This window comes from Squalius cephalus, assembly GCF_949319135.1.
Source record: "Squalius cephalus genome assembly, chromosome: 3".
NCBI lineage: Eukaryota > Metazoa > Chordata > Actinopteri > Cypriniformes > Leuciscidae > Squalius > Squalius cephalus.
The window spans coordinates 35,272,076-35,294,646 of NC_137124.1; the positions used below are offsets into that span (position 1 = coordinate 35,272,076).

At 39.8% G+C, this 22,571-nt stretch overlaps 1 protein-coding gene across 7 annotated transcripts in view; it reads left to right on the forward strand.

Annotated features, from left to right (window-relative positions):
- tcf12 (transcription factor 12) overlaps window positions 1-22,571 on the forward strand; it is a 116,906-nt gene that overhangs the window by 81,409 nt on the left and 12,926 nt on the right. For 4 of the 7 annotated variants that reach the window (XM_079867230.1, XM_079867232.1, XM_079867235.1 and 1 more), the window contains 5 exons: window positions 14,689-14,788; window positions 16,396-16,535; window positions 16,653-16,797; window positions 17,243-17,313; window positions 20,844-20,985. In XM_079867230.1, coding sequence (XP_079723356.1) covers window positions 14,689-14,788; window positions 16,396-16,535; window positions 16,653-16,797; window positions 17,243-17,313; window positions 20,844-20,985 — 598 coding nt within the window. The remainder of the gene's footprint in view (window positions 1-14,688; window positions 14,789-16,395; window positions 16,536-16,652; window positions 16,798-17,242; window positions 17,314-20,843; window positions 20,986-22,571) is intronic. The other 3 variants (XM_079867231.1, XM_079867233.1, XM_079867236.1) reach the window with 1 other exon arrangement.

Sequence of the window (22,571 nt, forward strand, 5' to 3'; positions counted from 1 at the left end):
ATATTCACGAATTTGCAGCTTTTCCATCTCATGTGTTCAAGAGAACAAAAATCGTCACTTTTTGGGGAATTGCTGCAAAATAGAAATGTAAATTATAATTACTGTGGAAACCACTATGGCTGTTTAACTGAGGCCTAAACACCTGGTATTACAGTAAGTTGCATTTTGGCCAATCGGATCACAAGTGGACGACGCTAAATACAGGTGGAAACGGGGTCTAAAATGTTTTGAGCTTGTCCACTTTCGACCACCTCAAGAAGTAGTCAAAAACGCATTCGACCGGATTGCTATCGTAGTATAGCCATAAAAGGATGCCTTCTCTCCGACTTAATGCGTTAACTTTATGGGAAGTGCGCTAGCCAGACGGGATTTAAACTTTGTTGGCTGAAGATCCAAATTTAGTTTGAAGACGAAAAACAACGTACCAAGAACAATGTTCTCTCACCATTCCTCTAACACACACTCACAGCGTTTTGCTTGATCTTGCAGCTATCAGAGAAATAACGAAAGCTGATGCTTCGTGTTTTTCCATCGTCTCCGGTCGCGTTCATATGTAAATTGCACAAGCTTATTTTGTCCATTAGATCGATAGATCTGAAAAAGCATATATTATATTTACAGTATATTCACCCACCCATAGACCCTCCCCTCAAAGAAATCAGGACAGAAATGGTTGAAAATGGACATAAGAGACGGATTAAAACACCAGATGTAAACGGGTGTCTGCCTCCTCTACTTGTGACCTGATCGACCAATATGCATCTTAAAATCAGATGTAAATAGGCACTAAATGTAATGGATTTAGAGCACATAGAAAATTTTCATTAGACTTTTTTTTATTATTTGGCCAGGAGTTTTATAAACTGGATTAAAACTTTATTGGTAATTTGTGGCAGATGCCTTATGCCCTATGCCCAAAGTGCTCTTCAGTTTTGACCAGAGGGCTTAGCATACGAGTAAAGCCAAATGCAAAACCTTTCAATACTCCATTTGATAGCGTTTACAAACACACGCTCAATAGAAAGTTTCATACTTGTCTAGTGTCTGCGCTATTTCTCTCCAGAAGCTATAAGCAATAAAAACTCATTTAAAACGAATCCCCTCACACAAGCACCTATGTTGTTGAATCTCCAGTAGTTATAGTTATTGTTCTGTTTTATCATTTTCTTTTTCGACTGTAAAACAATGGGGCAGGGCAGTGTTGTTACCTTGTGGACAAGCTAATTTGTGCAGAAAAATTCAAGGGGCAGGTGCGTACCGAGTACAGGCGGTTAAAATAATTGTAGATGCATTCGTACAATATGCGCACTCTATTCTGATGATAAAATGTATGTCACATGCACTGTACACATACTCTGAAGTGTGTGTAACAACCAGAGTGTACTTTGGGCTTGAAAAATACAACGAATAATAGTGGTAGTAATCTAAGTGAATTTTTTGATCCGCATGACGGAATTTATTGTGATTTTCATGTGCTTTTATGCAATATCCTACTAAATTGGATAGAAACCCAGTTATTGTAGATATAACACAGCCACTTGACTTTTTTATGTAAATCTAACCCGCTTAGTGTAGTGCTTTTTGTGACAATAGTCATCATTGGTCGAGAGATGTTGAAGGTCTAGTCGTAAAACCAAAGTTGTAAATGTGGGCTCTGGTAGCCACGGCGGCACAGGTGCACCTGCAGAGCCACGTAGGGTTGCTGGGGCAGCTGTGTGTGTGTGTGTGTGTGTGTGTGTGTGCGCAGGCAGTGTGCAGGGTACCTGTACAGTGGGCTTGCAGCTGCAGACGCCTCTGAAAGCTTTTGCTTGTGTAAGCAGACGAGCCCCACTAGAGGCCTGTAGAGCTGCTTGATAAACAAAATGAACACAATGCTTCCCATCATCAGACCCTCTGCAGGGAATACAACCCCCAACTCACCTAAAAATACTTTAACTATTTACCTCTTACCAGCTCATCTCTTTTTTTTTTTTTTAAACGCAACACGACTGATGGATCGGCCTAGTTTATGTATGGATTGTAAATATTTATGGAAAAACATAGAAGACATGGCAGCAGATTGAGGACGTACAAATATTTATAACCGTGTTTGATTTGTGTACTTGAGGGAACCTTGTTAACCCTTGAACTGCGGGAAATGGTTTAAAGAAAGATAGCGGATGTTTATTATACGGTCTTTAAACACTTGGAGATTAGACATAAATTTTTTTTTTTTTGCTTAAAAATGAGTTTAAATGGGTTTAAAATAAGATTTGTCCAAAAGAAATTATATTGTGATTTATATAATAATAATAATAATTGTTATGATTATTATTACATACATTACTATTATAATAATAATATTTCACTGTAAAATAAAAAAAATCAAGCATTTAATAAAATGAATAATTTTATTTTACTGCACAATAAAATAATTACAATACTAAAATTTTCATCTCGATTTAAAAAAATTTTTCATGAAACTTTTATTTTGGCGGATGACTGCAGGGAGACCTTAAATCTTCTCCTTTGTTGACTACGTTTATAAATGCTTCTCATCATTACCAATGTAGAGAAATGGGTGGCATACGTCACGTTCCCAAATTCATGTTATAAGCGACCCAAACTCAGAGCAGATGCAGTTTGTGTGGATTAGCATTTTTTTAGTTTACGTATAGCCACGCTTCACTGTAAAATGTGCAGCGTACATCAGTGTTATTTTAGTATCATTGAAATGCTATTATAGTTTTTCTTAGAAATGCTATTGTAGTTTTCGTCTTTTTTTTAAATGTCTATATAGTTTTTAGTTTTAGTTATTTTAGTACAGACATTTTGTCTTTCAATTTCATTTCAATTAATCGTTCAACCCCTAGACATTGTGTGGATGTGATTCTTAGCAGTTTTACCACATGATGCCTTGTTAACTAGTTGTTTTATTGGCTGGTAGTGTTTTCAGGAATCTCTGCTCGCAGATGAAGGTGGGGTGCTCGGCTCACAGCTAAGAGCGTGGCAGACGCGTGTTCTGCATGTGTGTTTGGCGCAGCAGAGCAGCGATGCTTTCAGGCAGCTGTGTGGGCACCTGCTGAAGGACCCCAGCCCTCCTGACAGCCGTTCTTGTACTGCGGGAGAAAAAGAAAGAAAAGAGTCATGGATGGCCCCACGACTTTGGGGCGAGTAACTACATCTTGTGGGAGATTTATACTTGGCTAAGAGCCTGGAGCTGCAGCCTATGTGTGTAAATAGCCAGGCTTTTTTTAAACACCCTTGTCACAGGCACGACTGTTTGATGTGACAATGGCTGCACCGGGGCGCCGATGTTCAGCCCAGAAGAGATGATCGGAGGAGAGAGAGAGAGAGGCAAGGAGAGAAAGCAGCAGGGAGCATTCGCCTTCCTTCGGGGCCTTTTGCATGCGAGAACACTGGCTGTGAATGACAACAAAGATTGTCATTTGCTCTTGACAGATCGCTCAGGCACCCTCGCTCGGGCAGAAGTTGCACTTAGCGAGGAAACGAGCACCAGGAGAGAAGTGAGAAGACGGTTATGATCCACTGTGGCGACAAGGACACGAGACTAGCGCCCAAAGCTTGGAGGATGTCATCTTGACTAGAGCTTCTCCATTCAGAAGATGCATCGTGCATTTTTGACTAGACAGCCATCTACAGGCCATGCAAGCTAAAGCAGGTCACCGATGCCACAGTGAGCTTTTAGTTTGTGGTTCTTTTGGGTTGTTTCCATCTCCTTTTTCCCCCTACTCTCTTTGAACCCCCTGCCTCTAATGCAAGGTCACAACCTCAACCTGGCAGTGAAGACCCTGTGTAGTTGGACATGCCTTGGGATAAAAGGCCCACTAAAGCCCTGTAAAGAATAACAGTACAGTTTGATGTAGGTCTTTCATGTGGCCACTGCTCTTTGTTCTGGAGAAATCTCTGTTCTTTTTCTTTTGTGTTTCCTCAGCGCTGGGTTTTTATGGTCTCACATCTCTGTTTTAAAGAGCATATTCTACAGCTAGATGTATCGATTAAAAGGTCTATTTGGTTTGAGATCTCTGAGCTTACAGTCTTGTGCTCTTATTCTGGGTCATTCTGTATTCTCGCATGACCCGCACAATCAGACGGTATCAGACCCACACAATCCTGTGGCTTTTAATAGCTCTCTTGATCTTCAGACATTCTACTTCCTCCCAAACTTATCTTATATTTAGGCTCATTATGTCCCACTTGTTAACCATGTGGCTGTCTGAGGTTTGTCCTCTAGGTCATCAGGCCATAATCCTGCCACCAGAGGGCAGTGCACTGGGTCAGTGTGTGTATGTGTGTGTGTGTGTGTATCTGTGTTTAGTAAGCTGTACTTTAGGAACAAAATTGACTCTTAAAACTCTCTTTTGGTAGTCCTCAGATAAAAAGGAATAAAAAAAATATTTGTAAAAAATAAAATAATTTTTAACCATAAAAATTCCCCAAAAATATCTTATATAGAGGATTGTGTTTGGAGACGGGATTTCACGATAACAATATTTGAGTAGTGAAATGTCACAATAACAATTTCACAATTTCAATACCACAGCAAAACTAATATGCTATTGAACATAATATGTTTGATAACTTTTATCTTAAAAAAAACAAACAAAAAAAAAAAAAAAAAAAAAATGGCATGTAGCATTCAGTTATTTTGCAAATAATTATCCAGGGAAGCCTTTAATAAAAAGCTTTTAATAAAATGATGGACAAAGAAATGATATGTGATTTATTTTTTCTCGTCAATATTGTTTGATTAGATTATTATTTGATTGATCAGTTTAAAAATTAATGTTTGATTATTAAATGTTTGATTAATAATGACAGCATCAGTTCAATAGTGTGCACTGCATGTTTAGTACAGATCCAATATTTGTATTTTATTTTATAATTTTTTACATTAACTTAAATTGCATTTACTGTATACCTCATAAATACATACAGTTATATATTTTGCTATCATTACCTTAATTTTAGTATCGACTTTTGTCAAAATTAGTCATAATTGTAGTCATATAAATAAAGAGTAGTTGTCTACAGTATGTCATTTAAATAGGTTGGTAAACGTGTGTGTGTGTGTGTGTGTGTGTGTGTGTGTGTGTGTGTGTGTGTGTGTGTGTGTGTGTGTGTGTGTGTGTGTGTGTGTGTGTGTGTGTGTCTGAAAGGATATGAGCTCATCAGATAAGTGATTAGATAGATGCTCCTGGTTTGTGTCTGATGCTGAACAGAGACGTGCCCACCTCTTTATCAGTTTAGGACGAGGGAACGAGTCTCTTTATCTGTTTGGCTGCTGAAAGTTTCCTCAGACTTCAGAGCCCTTAAACATGAAGAGCACAAACAGCAGATACATGTGTGTCTTTCAACTCCAGTTAGAGTGCAAGAACACCGCATAGGAATATGTTCGACGCGCATTCAGATTTCAGATATCCTTAAATAGATTTTGTTTGTATTTTGCGTTACAGCCGTGGTCCCTTTAAGAGCGTGCTCTGTCAACAGTCAGAGCTGATTATCTTAAGATGTGATGTGTAAAGCACAGCTAATCTGAGCCGCACTGGCGTGATTTACCTGGCTGGAGTGAAGCCGGCACGTGAGCCCCAGACACGCTGGTTGTAGGTCAGTAGACAGCAGATGTCACATGTAGAGAAGGTGTTCACTGTGGGCTGTGGCTGTTGGTGCAAGCCAGGTAAGTGGGTGAGCCGCTTTCTTGTCGATTGATGTCACGCACATCGTAATTGGATGAAGACCTGTTGCTCAACTAGTGCGTTGGCCCAGACATGCAAAAAGGCTTCTAAACCTGAATCTCTCTCCTGAACCTTGATGAAAGGGCCTTGGTGGATTTATCATGTCTGGAGGAGATGCTCGCTAAATACTGGTGTTATTCTATATATAATGTTTATGCCGTTTTTTTCCGTGTATTGTCTAGGCGCTATCCTCAGGCAGGGAAACATTAATCATTACAAGCACATAACCGAATGCTCATAAGCCCACGAGACCCATGGAGAGATATTTTCCTCCTAATGTGTTGTGATGAATGGCCTTATAGAAACACAAAGATGTTAAATTAGCTTGTATGGGCTGAGATGAGCTTTCTGCATGTTTCTAATTTGCGGGCGTGGGATGTGTGTGGGGATGTTGATGTGGAAGTGTCTAGTTTACAGATTTATTAGTGGGACAGGCTGTCTGCAGCACCTATTACATTTAAACTCCGTAATCCCACACAATCAGTGCAGGTGAATCCCAGACCTCCTGCGTCTAACGGTGTGTTGAAGAACTGGGTTGGCTCAACAATGTCCCAACCAGGTGCGACTCGACAGTTCAGTGTAATACATTAAGTTTCCAGCAGTAAGTTGTATGCCCTTACTAAAAGAAAAATACTGCAGAAATATTCTTAAGTGTGTTTCATCAGTATTTTTGTATTTTTTCAAGTGAAAAATACATACACTACTGTTTCGGGGTTAGTACAATTTTCTTTCTGAAAGAAATTAATACTTTTACTCAGCATGGATGCATTAAATTGGTCAAAAGTGACAGTAAAGACATTTACATTGTATTGTGGTTTCAATGTTAATCTGCACAACTGTTTTCAACATTGATAATAATAGTAAATGTTTCTTGAGCAGCAAACCAGCATATTAGAATGATTTCTGAAGGATCATGTGACACTGAAGACTGGAGTGATGATGCTGAAAAATCAGCTCTGCCATCATAGGAATAAATTACATTTTAAAATATATTAAAATAGAAAAATTGTAACTATTTTACAGTGTTTATACTGTATTTTTGATAGTGTCTATCTTGAATTAATTATATTTTTCTAAATGCATTGGCAAGTAGATTTTTTTTTTAATAAATAAATGTAAAAATAATGAAAATGTTTATATAAACATTTTCATTATTTTTACATTTATATATAAACTGAAATAAGGGCTGACAAAGACATCCTGTTGCGCTTCTGGCTGGTTAAGGCAAAAGTCGCTTTGCCTTAGTAACTAAATGTGACCAACCATGTTCCAAGTAAATGTCCAACGAAACTCACCCGTGATTGGTTATATTCACAGTGGTGATGACCATAATGAAGTTATGTGTGGCAGCTGTGTGGAAATCTTGCGAGAACAAAGCAAACATGCGTTGTGAACTCTCCGGACATGTGTCCGTGATTTGTGATTTCATTTCTGTCCCTTTTCATTTGTCTCTTTCATTATTTTTTCCGTGATCTTTTCCTCCCAGCAGTGCATTCTTTATCTGGATTTGTTTTATGGAGCCTTCAAGCATTCCTCCATCATGGCCGTCTCCCTCCTAAAGAATCGAATTGAAACGGCTCCAGGTTTAAAGTGGTAACAGCCTGTCGATCTCAACCACCTTGCACACATTTAAAAGAGTCTCACTCAGAGAAGAAAAGAGAATAAATAATAATAGAATTAGAGGGGAAAGCATAATAAAGTATCGTTTTCTGGGAAGGCTTTCATCTTTCCATAACAATAATGTTGTGGATGGTCCGAGGGAGGATGGTGTTTGGACTGGGAAGCCTGCAGTGACAGACATGAAAGGGCCCGTAGTGGAGTGGGCTGGAGTGGGCTTTAAAGAGACCGATGCCACTACAGGTCAGCGTGTTCACAGCACGTGGACGACCTTGGCCTCCCCGTCTATTTTTGCACCCCTGTCCATTCATTCTCAATGACTGTCTCCAGCCTGTTGCTTTTGCCTCCCTTCCACTTCCACCCTTGCATTTCCCTTCCTTCCCCTCATTTTCTTCTTCCACCCCCAGTGCGCCTGTCATTTGAGTTGTGTACCCTACCGCCGCCTTGGTCTATGGGCAAGAGGCCCGTGAAGGGGAGCGCTGGGTACAATGCGAGCGAGAGGAGGGGACGTCTGAGGAAATGGAGCGTCATTGCTCTCGGGTCTTGACGTCAGGCTCGGCCCCTCTGCAGCTGTTGGATGTGTTCAACAGCTCTCTGTGTTTGCTGTCACGCCACTGTGGGGGACTATTAAAACAACAGCCACAGGTCGCAACTTTCAGCACCAGACTTGGTTAAGGGCGAACAAGTGCGTGGCGTGAAACTCAAAAGCATACATTAATATCAGTATATAATATATTATGATGAATAAGATAAAACTTACTGTTGAAAAGTATGGTGTCATTAAGATTTTTTGTGTGAAAGTCACGTATGCTCCAATGCTGCATTTATTTGATTGAAAATACAGATAGATAAATACTTATCTACTTTAATACATTTTCAAATGCAATTTATTCCTGTGATGGCAAAGCTGAAATTCTTATTATAATCAAAGTAGAAAACAGTTGTGCTGCTTGATATATGTGGAAACCGTTATACATTTTTTCAGGACTGTCACTTTTTATGTTAAGTATTAATATATATATTTATATTATATTAAACAGTTATCCCTAAAACATTTACAAGATTATTGATGTAGCGTGGAAATCCTCTCCATATCCTCAATCCTACCCCTCCATAAAATAAAAACAATAATCACTAAACAAAAGATTAATCAGCTAGGGATTTAGACCAGTGTGTGTTTGTGTGCACCACTGAAGTATATCAGTTTAGTTTTTTTTTATTTCATTTTCTGTAAAAGAACAGACAAGAATCAACAGGTAAATGAACATAACTAGTCATTTCAGTGTTTTGCTCGGCCCTCATTTGCACGAAAAACCCACCATTCTAATTTCCTTTCTGTCTCTTTTTTTAAAGTACAAGTCAATCCACTTACTCATTTGTTTTCTGGCCCTCCCTCGCTCTTTATCCTCCATCTCCCCCTCCTCTCTTAGCCTCAGCACTTATGAGGCTTTAGGGGAGCCGAGCTCTGGGTATTGGTCCGTCGTCGTCCTCCTCCTCTTCCCATAAGCCCTCCCCCCTCTCTGCCGGCTGAGTTGGTACGGTCCTGCTTTGCATAAGTTGTCTGTGAGTAGATCCATGTGTAGGGGGCCAGCACTGAAGGAATTAGTCCCTTGTGCAGCGAGTGGATGTATGTGCACTGAGCGGGTTGGTTGAAAAGAGATCCTCTGTATCTGGCTCCACGTCTTTCCCAGCATCTCTGAGGCTTTTATCATGTATTGCGCCTACCCCGTGCCTGGAATGGGCAGCATGTATTACTACAACGGAAAATCGGTGAGTGCCTTCTCTCCCTAGAGGAAATGTGTGCAAGTAAACATGTTTTTCATGTGCACGATGGGCTGTCGGGTTTAATGGAGTGGTGAGCCGTGTCAGTTCAGTGTGTTGAAACTGAGTTGAGGGTCTCGTTGCTCTCGGCTTTGCCCGTGTATGTGTGTGTGTGTGTGTGTGTGACTGCTGACTGTGTTTCCATTACCTCAGTCTGAGCTAGGTCAACATTTACTTTCATTTGCTGTTTAAGAAGTGTGAGTTGTTACCCTGATTTTGACTGCTGTAGAGAGTTTAAAAATTAGACTGAGTATCTGAAATATAAATGTTTTAGTGACAAACTGTCACATCTGCAAGTCTCTATTTTCTTGATAAAAAGGCACTTATTTTGGAAGATTATTTGGTGTTGGCAAGTTGTGTGTGACTGATGCTGAGCTTGTGTCTCACCGTCAGCTCTGAGCGTCCGCTTTGCTGAGCGCTGAGACGGGCTCACAATAATAACAAGTGGGAGTCTGGGAGTGATTAAGGAAGAGAGTCTGTCTGTTGAGGTTTGACTTTCCTGTTTGCAGATTGAGCTCAGAGCAGCAGCATCGCTGTTCCTCCATCTGTTTTTAATCAGCCAGGCATTCTTCTCAATACAGGAATCCTGATGGGACTCCTAAAGCTCTCCACCACAGGCCCTTTGATTTCTGTGTGCCTCTCACGATGCCTGTTTGCCTGTCTGCGTGTGGCTGTCCGTGTGAACGCTCGTGTGCGTGTGCGCTGAGCGTTTGTCAGGTGCTTGACGATTGGATTGGTGGTACGGGCTCATGAGACAGAGGAGGTGGCGACTCGAACCTGCACTTGTGCCTCATGAGTGGGCGTTTGGGTTTACTTGAATAGTTTCGGAAAGGATAGAAAAACCTGATTAAACTTTTCTTTGGGAATGACCTGAAAGGTAAAAATGATTCATATAATTAGACAAACTACATTATCACTAGCTGTGAATGTGAACGAGAAAGAAGAGATGTTACACTTGAACCTGCACTTGTTTCTCACGACTGGCTTTCCTTAAATAGTTTCTGAAAAGATGGCAAAATCTGATAAAGCTTACCTTTAGGAATGACCTCCCAAGAAAAAGAAAGAAAATTATATAATTTATAAGAAAGTCTGGTATGACCTTGCTTAGCTAGATAACACGATGTGTGGGTGGGTTTAGTTATAGTTTATATAGGACATAGTTTGAGGACAAATTTATTCCAATATGATAGATAAAAATGACACAAAAAAAAAACAACTTTTTGGGGATTTACTCGTTTGGGAAAAAAATATAATTTTTTACTTTTATTATATCATTTATAATAATATTATTTAAATATTATTGTATTAATAATAATAATATTTTTTATTATTATTCAGGTTATGGTCAGATTGTAGTATATAATTAGCTATATAAAAACAATATCTATGGTATGTCCTCATTTAGATGGCCAAGTAAGCATGAGTTGTTGGGGGGGGGGGAGGGGGAAGAGGAGGGGGGGAGGGTGGTATGGGGGCTAGAATGCTCCACCTAGTTCCTTAAAAGTGAGTCGCTGCTCCCCAGACAATTCAAAGTAGAGAGGAAAAAGTTTCCAGTAGATTTCCCTGATGTCTTTCTCTCTCTCTGTCTGTGTGGGGCTCTGGAGATTTCTCCATCTGTTTGCTGGATTTAAGAATGATCCGTTACCCGCTTCATAAGATCTTGCTTATTAAATGTTTTATGTTGTTCTCATTATTCATGCTGCTTTTCTCAAGGGCGGCAACAATCATGTTTGCACAACTTTCTTAAATTTCCAATCTCGTTTCCGGGGGACAAAGTGAGACCCCAGCTTGTGTTTTCACTTCTTTTGAGGTCACCTGACAGAGTCCAGAGTTAGCTTTCCTCGTAGGCCATTATGACAGATCTCTTTGTTCCTGCACCACAAAGCTCACTTTGATCTTTTTATATTAAGTATTTCCAGCCTTGTAATGCAGGCTGGGAGGAAAGAGAAAATGAGGAGCATGTGGCTCACTCGGGTCAGAGTTGAGCTTTATGATCCAAAGCAGTGGGTAAATGCCCAATAAACCCTTCCTTGTGTTGCTTTATTTATATCTTGGCACACAGATATCATTTATTTATTAAATGTCAGATGCTGTGAGCATCAACAAAGATAAAAGTCACATTGATTTGTTTGAATGTCAGGCTGGTACCAATAATTTTATGGCCGGGCCCTGGAGGGCAAGCGGCCTCCCCGGCTTTGATTGGGTCAGTTTATGACGTGTAAAGTATTTTATTTCCTCTCTGCTGTTCTCGCTTTAATTCACGTATTTCTAAGTGTTTGTCTAAGGTGGTAGCTTTTTCTTTAAGATTTATAGGGCCTTCTGCTGAAAAATAGTGCTTAGTGCTCTTTTTTTTTTTTTTCAGATACATACTCCTTACGCCTTTTTGAAGGTTTTGTTCTGGTTGAAAGTTTGCATAATGAGTCAGCACCGTCTGTAGTTGTTCAAAGCAGACCATCGTGTTGTTTTTCTCCTCTCGAAAGGCTTCCACCTGTATCTGTAAGGAACAAAATGCTTTTAAGTTTCAAACTTTTACCGTCTGCTCTTTGTAGACAGACTTGGCTTTAAAAGTCAAAACGTGTCCCTTCAGGACAGAGCTGCTGTGTTCAATAGGGGCTCATTGTGCGCGAGTAGCGTGCCTTTTCGCCTTGATAAGTGTGTTAGATGGGAGTTGAAAAGGAAGGCCCTCGGGCTGCGATCCGACTCCAAACAAATGACATGCAGAGGCAGGATATTTTCTTGTCACTCGCGGTCCCTCTGCTCTGAACCCGTCCTTGTGGGTTATTCTGTTGTTCTGCCTTTTTTTCCTCCCTCTATAATCATTTCTTTCTCTCTTTCTCTCTATTCCCTGCCTCTCTCACTGTTGTCATTGGGCTTATCCATATGTTGACAGTTTAGTGGTTTTTCCGTGTGTTGTTGTGATGGATGTGGTTTTCAGATCAAAGGAAGGTGTGACAGGCAAGAAAGGAGAGGAAAAACTCATTTCACTCATCAGCGTGAGCCTTCGTCTCCATTTACTCACGCAGGAATTGAATAAAAAAATACTATTTATATTGCTTTTTGTTCGTGACTACATTTTAATGACAGATGGAAATGAATTTAGTGATTTTGGAGATGTATACAGGGTTGCTGCCCTAAAAAAATTCATTTTAAAAATAGAGTCATGTAAAAGTGAATATAGTCTTTTTTTTTTTTTTTTTTGGGGGTATATTAAAATGTTTAAGTGGATGTAAATTGCTCTTTGTGATTGCAGTCTCTAGAAATGATTTTAGTTGAAGTATTATCTGGAAAAGTCTTGGAAATGTATTGGTTAAAAGAAAAAGTATGGGAACTCCAAATATACACCTCTATTAACTCATTTATTTCCACAGTTTAATTCCATGTTCAGTATTTAAAAAAGGGAAAAGATGTAAACGTGGGTGTTTAGATCAGAGGGTCGTGAATAACTGACAGCTTCCTAATTAAAGCTCTGGTCAAAGGAAGCGTTTCCTTTGCTCTTTCTCTCGTGCTTTCTTTCATTCTCTATCCTGGTGGTGGAGCGGGGCGCCGGTGTTTTGGAAGGTTTATTAACGGGTCGGCTGGTTAGCTCGGGGTAAAGCGGACAATTAGCATTATCCGCTGCCATATGCTGCCCATTGAGCCGTGAGGCGGAGACAAAGGGCCCTCTCCCACGCCGCCCTAACCTGAGATCACCAGGGGACTTCCAGCACCCGGGTCACATGTGTGCGCCTGCACACCCACGGGAGCCCGTCGCAGCTTATGAACACACTCACTGCCAATCACATGGGCCCGTACTGCCGCCTCAGCAAGGTGCCCGGCCGCACACAGCTGGCTAAGCTGACTGAAAGGCTTTAGATGTTGATCGTAATGCAGAGTGTGTCATGACATGCTGCAGCCGTGTGTTTGTGTGTGTGATGAAGGGGATCTTTGCGTACATCTGAAATATTAATGAGTAGGGGGATCTGACAATGGAAATTCAATGCAATTAATATTTGATTATAATTACTCCTACAATAATTTCCAGTGTATTTCATGTTCATTTCTTACTTCTTAATAAAGTTAGTGTATTATTGCACATTTTTAATTCAAATTTGTTGTCACGAATATACAGGTTAATTTACCATTCTGTTGTTTTGGTAAATAATTATGAATTAATAAAAAATAATTAATAAATGAATGAATATCAGAATGAATTCTGTTGGTTTGCTCAATATTTAACTAGAGTGTAACTAATTATGAATAAATAATACATAAATGTAATCAAATCAAAACGAATTTTGACAAATTTCAGATTTTATGATGTATTATGTCATTTAGTAAAGAGTTGAATTTATATCTTGGCACACAGATATGATTTAATTATTAAATGTTAGATGCTGTGAGCATCAACAAAGATAAAAGTCACATTGATTGGATTTGGTGTAAATAATTATGAATTAATTATTAAAGATAAGTTAAACTAATTTAGGCCAATTTCAGATTTTTATGTATTATGTCATTTAGTAAAGAATTGTAATACAACTAGATTGTTATTGTCAGAACAAATATTTATATATTTACTTTACTATACATTTACTTATGTCTCTTTTGCCTTGTTTAAAAGATCTAGTCTTTCTCACAGAGCTTTAACATTATATCACGTGGTGTGATTTTATTCTATTTAAAGTAAAAGTTGCTGTGATGTTGAGAAATTGTGTTTAACTTGAAGTAACTTGAAACACATTGGGCTGCACATCTGCTCTTCGTTACGAGGATTGGTTCTTACAGACGTGACAGTGCAGAATTTAAACGGCAGGTGACGAGGACACCTGACAGTAAAGACCTGAGAGAGTCAATGACTGACAATGAGCGAGACTCTCTTCAACATGTTTACCTAGCGTTCTTTTCCATGTCATACATGCTAGTGTTTTCTCTCTCCCTCTGAGAGGTTTTGTCCCATCTGGTGCAGATGAACTGGGAGAGCCACATTACTGGGCTGTAGCCTCATGTCTTTGATCCTCCTCTGCTGGAATGGGCACTTCTGCAGCTGTAACCACTGCCCCGCTGGCCCGACCCTGTCCAACCCCAAAGCTCCTAAAATACACTTGTGTAAACACAAACACATATGCACCCTAACGCCCTTGCATATTAATTCATTTGTTTTGATGCTTTTGTTCGGCGGGCGTGCATGTCGTCGTCATTATATTACAATTAAGCGCTGAAGCGCGCACTACACAGCAGATAATCCTCCCTTTTTTTAGAAGACTTCTAAATTAGCCATCTGTTACTACAAAGAATTTGTAAATTGGCCATATGCGTTGCGTTGCATCGCATTGTCTGTGTTGTATTATGCAGTCAGGTTTCGTGGTATGTGTGAATTAGGCCGAGGATATGAGGATACGCTTCGTGACATGAGCTTGTCTGTACGGTAGTCGCTCTGTTTATAGCAGATATGAAAACAGCAGCCTACGTTCCCTCACACCTGTCTGTAAGCACTTGTTCTTGGTCATGATGCCTGATTTTGTTTTTCTTTTTGCAGGTGTATGCACCATCTCCCAGCTCAGAAGACTTCAACAGAGACTCTCCATCCTACCCGTCCCCCAAACCCCCCGGCAGTATGTTTGCAAGCACTTTCTTCGGTCAGTCACAATCATTTTTTTTATCATTTATCATTTACTTTGTTTTGATTTTGTTAAGGAAGTCTTTTTTTTTTTTTTTTACTGTTTTTAAGGCCAGAAACATACTTTATACAAATATGCAAGTACATACATGAATGCTTGGCCAAAGCATTGCAAACACACAGTTTTGTTGTATATCGCATGCATTCTTGCATTACTGTGGCGGTAATTAACCCCAAGTGGGCAATAGAGATACCCTCAAATGTGTGTTTGCTGCGTTATCAATCAGCTATACATATATTGATTTTAACTAACTTGTTAACAAACTGTTTTATCATAATTTAATTGAACAGCGTGTCTACAATTGCATACTGTGTCTAAATAGATATTACATTTGATGAGGAACAAACATACAATTATGTTCTATATAGTATGAATGAAAATCGAACGTACTACATCTGCCATGTTGGCTTTGTCATGTGACCTACAGCGTCATTTGCGTCACTTTACTGGGATCGTAAAGTGTTCATTACATGCGCACTTCAGAATCTCAGTGGAAATAGTACATGATTTTGGTATTTTTTGCCTACTGTTTTATGAATACTGTGAATTCAGACATACTGCTCTTTTTATGTATTGGTTTTCACCTACTGTATAGTAGGGAAATAGGCATATTTCAGGTGCAGGACAACTGAAAGAGAATACGAAATGATATTCTCTCTAAAGCTTTACATTGTGGTCTGACATATTTCATAACGCATGAAATTGAGCTTTCGTAGCTAGATGCATTTGCGTTCATGTACTTGCAAAGAGTATACTTGCCAAAGGCCGAATAAATCTTATTAAAAAAATTAAATAAACATTGACTAGTTTCTAGGATGTCACAGAAACTAGAACATCCTATGCATCCTAGAAACTAGTAAACTAGTCATCCAAAGTTGTAATATGGACTGAGTTCATTAACAGGTCTCGCATGTATATGTAATTCTCGCACGTTTAGTAATTCTAAAGCCAAATCTTCTTCCAGTCTACTTTCGTTTTATCAATATTTTCAAACACCTTCCTCTAACCCACACATTAAACCATTGTGATTTTTTTTTTTTTCACAATTGGGAAGCCTTCTCTTTACATTTCAGTCGCTGCCTATCATGCTACCGACTTCACAGACTTAAATAGTAAACCGACCATGCGTATTCCAGCTTTGCCAATCAGGACAGATAAAAATGATGTGGCCATTTCCAGCCGTGTGTTTTGGACTGTGAGGAATTTCTCCTTTAAAAATTGAGGCGGAAGCAAGTGAGCAGCGGCTGGCTGAATGTTATCTCAGCTGCGCTCAGCGCTTGGCTCAGATTCAAGTGTAAAAGCAGACTTAAAGAGAGGCCGGTCTGTTTGACATCCTCTATCCAAAATAAGGAGTGTGGGGGTCAGGCTTCGGCTCACATATCAAACTGTGTGTTGTGTTTGTCCTTGTTTATCAGCATTATTTATTACATTACTGTCACCTCGGTCTCGCTCACAGTTTAAACCTTCCTCGGCAAGAAGTTACAAAGTAACTCATATTAAAACTAGAAAACGAAGATATTCCCAATGCTTCAATGTTCAAATTTTATCGTTTGTTGCATAATCAGATGGGACCCACAATTCCCCTGACCCTTGGAACTCGTCCAATGGGATCAGCCAGCCAGGCTATGGGGGAATGCTGGGAGGATCTTCATCTCACATGCCACAGTCTGGAAACTACAGCAACCTGCACTCACACGACCGCCTGGTGAGAACGCTTTATGGGTTCAGATCAAATGCAAACCTTTTATGTAGTATAACCGTGTTCATAAAGCTAAAAAAGTTGCTCTTCCTCTGAAGTTCCCTTGTTCTCTCTCTGTCACAGAACTACCCGCCACACTCGGTGTCTCCCACAGACATCAACGCAAGCCTGCCACCCATGTCCAGCTTCCACCGCAGCAGTGCCAGCAGCTCACCCTTCGTCACCGCGTCCCACACCCCACCTGTCAACACCGCAGAGGGAGTCATGGGTACGTTGTCCTGCACACATCACAATTATAGTTTTACTCTTGATTTATCATTCTTAGGAAATATTTCACAGGAATAATTAACATTTTAAATAGTTTTTTTAAACTGTAGTGATATGTCACAATATTTCTGCTTTTGCAAAAAAAAAAAAAGCATCCTTGTGTATGTGTGTGTGTATGTGTATATATATATATATTATTAATTTAAACTTTTTATTTTGTTTTGCCATATACAAAATATATACATCAGTAATTTTCTTCACCCAAATATTTTTGATATATCCCCAAAGATTGTTGAAAAGTTGTTGTTTATAATCATCACTTTTTTAGATCGATCAGGTCACACACCTAGCACCAGCTGCTACTCGCCTATAAAGAATGCATGACACTAATGTCTCTGTCAGCTCTGTTCTGATGTGAATGCCGTATCTCTGTGTGGTCTTTGTAGCTGCTGCCAACCGAGGGAATGCCACTGGAAGCTCTCAGACCGGAGACGCGCTGGGAAAAGCCCTGGCTTCGGTGAGATCCTTCTCCATTCAACCAGACCGATTAATCCATGCATTAACCATTTCAGAGAACAGGGATTTTCTTCCCTCCACATACATCCCTCCGTCTTTCACAGGCCGAGGAATGGATTAAAGACATTGCGTTATTATTTTAACTACTGAGTGGTGTACGGTTTCAGGCATCGTAAACATACCCCATGTTGTCCAACTTGCTTTCGGGATCTTCGTGTTGTCGACGTGGGCGAGATTACCCGACATAATGGTGCAGTTAATTCTTTAAAGGACAGGACTTGTGCTCTTAGGCTGGGTATTAGTAGCAGTGCAGAAGGTTAAGAGATTGAATAAGGTCAGAGGATCTGTTTGTGGATGTTTCTGGACCTAAGCCCGGATAATTGTGCTCTTAATCTCACAGTATACAAGAAAAGGAGCTGTACATAAAAGCCTGTGGATTATTCATTGGTTTGGATAATGAGTGCTGGCGTTCGTGCGAGTTCCTAATGTGTCCCTGAAACTGGAGCTTACAATAACCTCTAAAACTTGCCGAGCTTAACTTAAAGACTTATTTAGCTCCTAAAAAAATCCTGCAGACTTGCTTATCCTACAGTAAGTCACAACAAGACTTTTTTTTTAAAGTAGGAACACATCTGGACTGATTCAGCACTGTTTTGGACGGGAGCCGTAGACTCACCTCTCGGCTGAGGACAAGGACAAGCTTTTTATAACCTTTTAATGTTGGAACGGTTATAGCGCCCTCATCGTCTGCGGAATTAGATGCCTAAAATCGCTGCTCTTTGATTGGGTAAAAGAAAGAAAAGAAGAAAAAATGTAATAAGATACTGTGGGTGAGGCTACGAGAGCACACTCTGGCACACAAACAAACACAAGACAGTGCGGCTGAAAGATAATCACAAATTAAGTCTTTTTGTATTTGCAGACTCAATTCTATTAGCATGATAAAGCTGCGGTGAAACGGACACGGTCGGGCTGGGGTGGAGGGACGAGGGGAGGGGGAAACGACCTAACTGCTGCGGCTCAGCTCTGCAGGCCGTCCATTGTGCCACTTTTGTTTAGGTTCCTTTTGGATGGTTTGTGCTCATTGGGCCCCCGCTGGCGGAGAGCAGCGTGACTGATGAGGGGGCGGAGATCCGTTTGTTGTTTGTAAAATGAGTGGTGTTACACTAGAGATACAGCAGTCAGCCAGGACACTCCAAATGGCTCGCTTTCACTCATTAGGTCAGCAACCGTAAGAGGTCTTGAAGCACGAGGGCGGAGGGGACGGACGCTTGCCTGGCACGATTATGATGGATCAGATTCTGTGTTTTACTGGTTAACAGTTAAGAATCATCTAGATACAACTCTCATGAAACATACAGTTTGATCCAAAAGTCTAAAGATAACATGGGGGAAAAAAAGGTTTAGGATTTTGACAGCTTAAACAAAGCACATTAAGTACAATAAGTACATTTTTGACACTGATCATGTGACTCTTTTTGCAGACGCAGAACATGAGCATCAGGTTTTAAATTAACTTGTGGAGTTTTCGCTGCTCAAGTGGAAGATAGACAAATCAAATACAAAGACATTATGAAATTCATGTTCATTTCCTAGTCAACTTTTCACTAAAATTATTATGCTGATCATTTCATTTGTGAAGAATAAATGTGCACTGAATAATAAAAATGCTATATAAAAGCATTGTATATTACACACATTTGAATCTTCAATATCTGTTAATATCACAGAGTATTTCTTTCTTTGTATCTCTCTGTATATCACTCTCACTCTATAATCACTTGCCCCCTCTGTCTCTTTCTCTCTCTCTGTCTACTCTGAGAGATGAATGTACTAAAGCCCCAGGCAGGATTTGCAGAGTTGATTGAAACACAAAAGTGTGGCATTCAGGATTTAATAAGAAGATTAATAATGATAGTATCCGCATTTTGATGTGTTTTTAAGTCAAATGGACTTCATGATCCCCAGCAAGTGATGGCCCACAACTTTATAGCTGTTTTTCTCAAATCCTTCCAGATAATTGGGATCAAAACCTGAATATTTCATAGTGGTTTCCATTATGGGACCGAAAACCATTTTAGCAGAATGCAGAACATGGCTTGAATGTTTACTTTCATTTGACATTTGGCTTAACCAAAAAATCCCTTTTCAGACAAAAATATCTGAAAAAGATAGGATGCTCGCTCAAACAACATCAGTCAGGTGGGAGGTGGGGGGGGGGGGGGGGGACTACCGGCAGTGTTGCACAATGAGGCGAAGGCATCGGTTAGTTTATTGTGATGTGGGCAGGACTGTGCCCGTCTCAGCCGCTGTTTATTGGGCAGGCAGGGAGCGGCTTTATTACCTCTCATCCATAACTGAAGATGAGCCTGAGACGCCCTTTTCCACACAGCCACGGGCCAGACTCATTCACTCTAATGAGCTCCAAAAAGAGAGATTAATGACCATGTCTTTTCTCTCTCTTTCTCTGCATCATCCAGCTGCTTTTCTCTATTCCATCTCCTCCCTATTATGTATTAGAAGTGACGTTACGGGCGCCATGTAAGCAGAATTTGAGGGTGATCTGAATTAGGGCCTTGCTGTATGATAGTGTATTCTCATAGAAATGTGTTAACCAATGTTTTATATATCAGATTTTACAACGGCTTCTAATGTTGTTCGTCCAGTCATGATTTGTGTTAATGCAACTGCTTTGAATCTGTTAACGCAGGTGTGACATAATGTGAAGCATTTTTTAAAGGCTAATTTCTGAATAATTTTATCTTTTGGTATACGTCTGCAACCCAGTTATATATCAGTAAAATATTAAATTAAATTAAATAATAAAACAGACGTTACTACGTGGTTATGTTATGATAAAACATTTGATATAAAACAATTGTGATATATACTCTCACTGTTTTGGTTTATGTCAGGTATAAATAGAGCAAAAAAATATTAAATAAAACATTACTACATGGTTATGTAATATATAAAACATTTAATATAAACCAATTGTGATATACTGTCACCGGGCTGTAAGAGTTTGGACATTTTGTCTACCTCTAACGTGAATTATTACCACCGTTGTTTGTTTAGCCATTTTTCCCACTCTCTTGCAGGGTTTCTGATCTTGTGTGCTCATGTGGTTTCACTTTTGATGTGCGACATGCAGCGGGTGTGTGGCGCGGGCCCAGGCTTTGACTTAATAACAACCACAGATGTGTCAGAAAGCCAGAGAACGCAGGCTGGACTGCAGGTGTCACACAGCATTTAGAGTGCAGGAGGGGTTGTTTTTTTCTGCAGACATTGTAAAGGGAGGCATAGGCTGTTAAAAGCCCATATGTATTCTGTGAGCATTTTTTTTTTTTTTTACTGCTGCTCTGCTTGTAAAATCAGCAGAATTGATGAGCCCATTTTGGCTGAGCACAGACTGAGGGATGCTAACCGCAGCCGTAAAGCCGCAGAGGGAAACGACAGGTTGCATGTTTAAAAGGTTGAGTGTGCTACCTCACAGACTGATCTCTTTCTTTCTCTCGCTCTTGTTTGCAGATTTATTCTCCTGACCACACCAGCAGTAGCTTCCCCTCAAACCCCTCCACTCCAGTGGGCTCTCCCTCTCCTCTGACGGCTCAGGCGGGCGCTGCCACAGCAGGTACAGTGGTGACGGCCAGCGGCCCCACAGGAAGGGCAGGTAGAGCACCAGTCTGCCTCTCTGACCCCACACACACACATCCACTCCATATACCACACCCTCACTGGGCCGTCACGCAGTGACCCTCAAAATGTATGAATGTGTGGATCGTATAACAAAATATCTGAAATCACTTTTATAATTCCTTGTCATTTATTCAGTCCTAAAGCAATAATGGACATTTTCCATTAAATTTGACCAGTAATTATAATTTGACCAACAATAACGTTTTAATAACAATATTTTGTTTGTGCTAGTCAGTGTCCTTTTGCTACATTTTCAAAAGTAAATGCTTATTTGTTTTACTATTTCTTTCCCCCATCTAATGCATTCATATATTTTAATAGGGCTGTGAATCTATTCATCTTTACAGGAATAGATTTAATTACATGGTATGCAGATTAGTCAAATCTTAGAGAAGCCGTCCAGTGAGGATAATGCAAATACATTATTGTGGCAGATGACTAAATTATTGAATTATTGAAAGTTTGGGGTCAGTAAGATTTTTAAGTAAGGAATGTATACTTTTAATCAGAAAGGATGCATAACATTTTTCAAACGTGACAGTTATCAATAAAGTACATTTTAAAATATATTAAAATAGAAAACAGTTATTTTAAATAGTTATAATATTTCACAGTATTACTGTTTTTACTGTATGTTTGATCGCATAAATGCAGCCTCAAAAACATTTAAAAATCTTATCGACTGGTAGTGTACATTATAAAAGTATTGTTTTATTTAATATATTGTGTTTTATTTCCATATCATCGGACATGATCTTATCACTGACCTACAGTCTACACAGCAATACATTTTACAAGTCGAGTTTGTCAGTCAGTCTGAATTATACTAATGGGCTGTTCACACAGGACACATTCTTGTATTCTGTCTGCTCTTTTTAATTGTTGGTTTATGTAAAACATCCATTAAAAAGTCATATTCTTTTTGGGGCCACTGCACAGGCTGAAACTCATTTCGCACAAGACAGACCCTCAACACAATTCACATTCTTAACATGTTGTTTGGTTTATCATTTAGAATAGGCAAGAAGGCCGTCATTTCGATTTAATTTATGGACAATCATAATAGTGTAGTCTTGTAAACACTGCATATGTAAACATGATCTGTTAAAAAAACATTGATCTGAGATTCTGGAATAAGTCCTTGTCTAATGAACAATCATAGTGGTCTGTTCTTCACTGGCGCGGTGTAGCTACACACACGGCGAGCTCCGTTCTCTTCACGTAAATGAGTATAAACACACCGTCCCTCAGCTGCAGAGATTAAAGATTGTGTCGGGGGAGTTATGCCCTGGTTAGGGGTGGATAGATAACCAACTACTGTGAAGATTTTATCTGCGTCTTACAAGACTGATGCACAGTCATTTTACATGAAAAAAAAAAATGTTTAAGCTCAGAGAGACAGACGGAGATACTAGTTGCTACAAATGGCAGTTTCGCCGCCGGTTGTTTCAGTGAGTGGGCAGTTGTGTGTGTTCATTGATATAGTGGTCACAGCTGTGTCGGTGTCTGTCCCGCTCCTTAGCTTCAGCTGTTGCCCTGTTCCTCACACAGCTGTTGCCC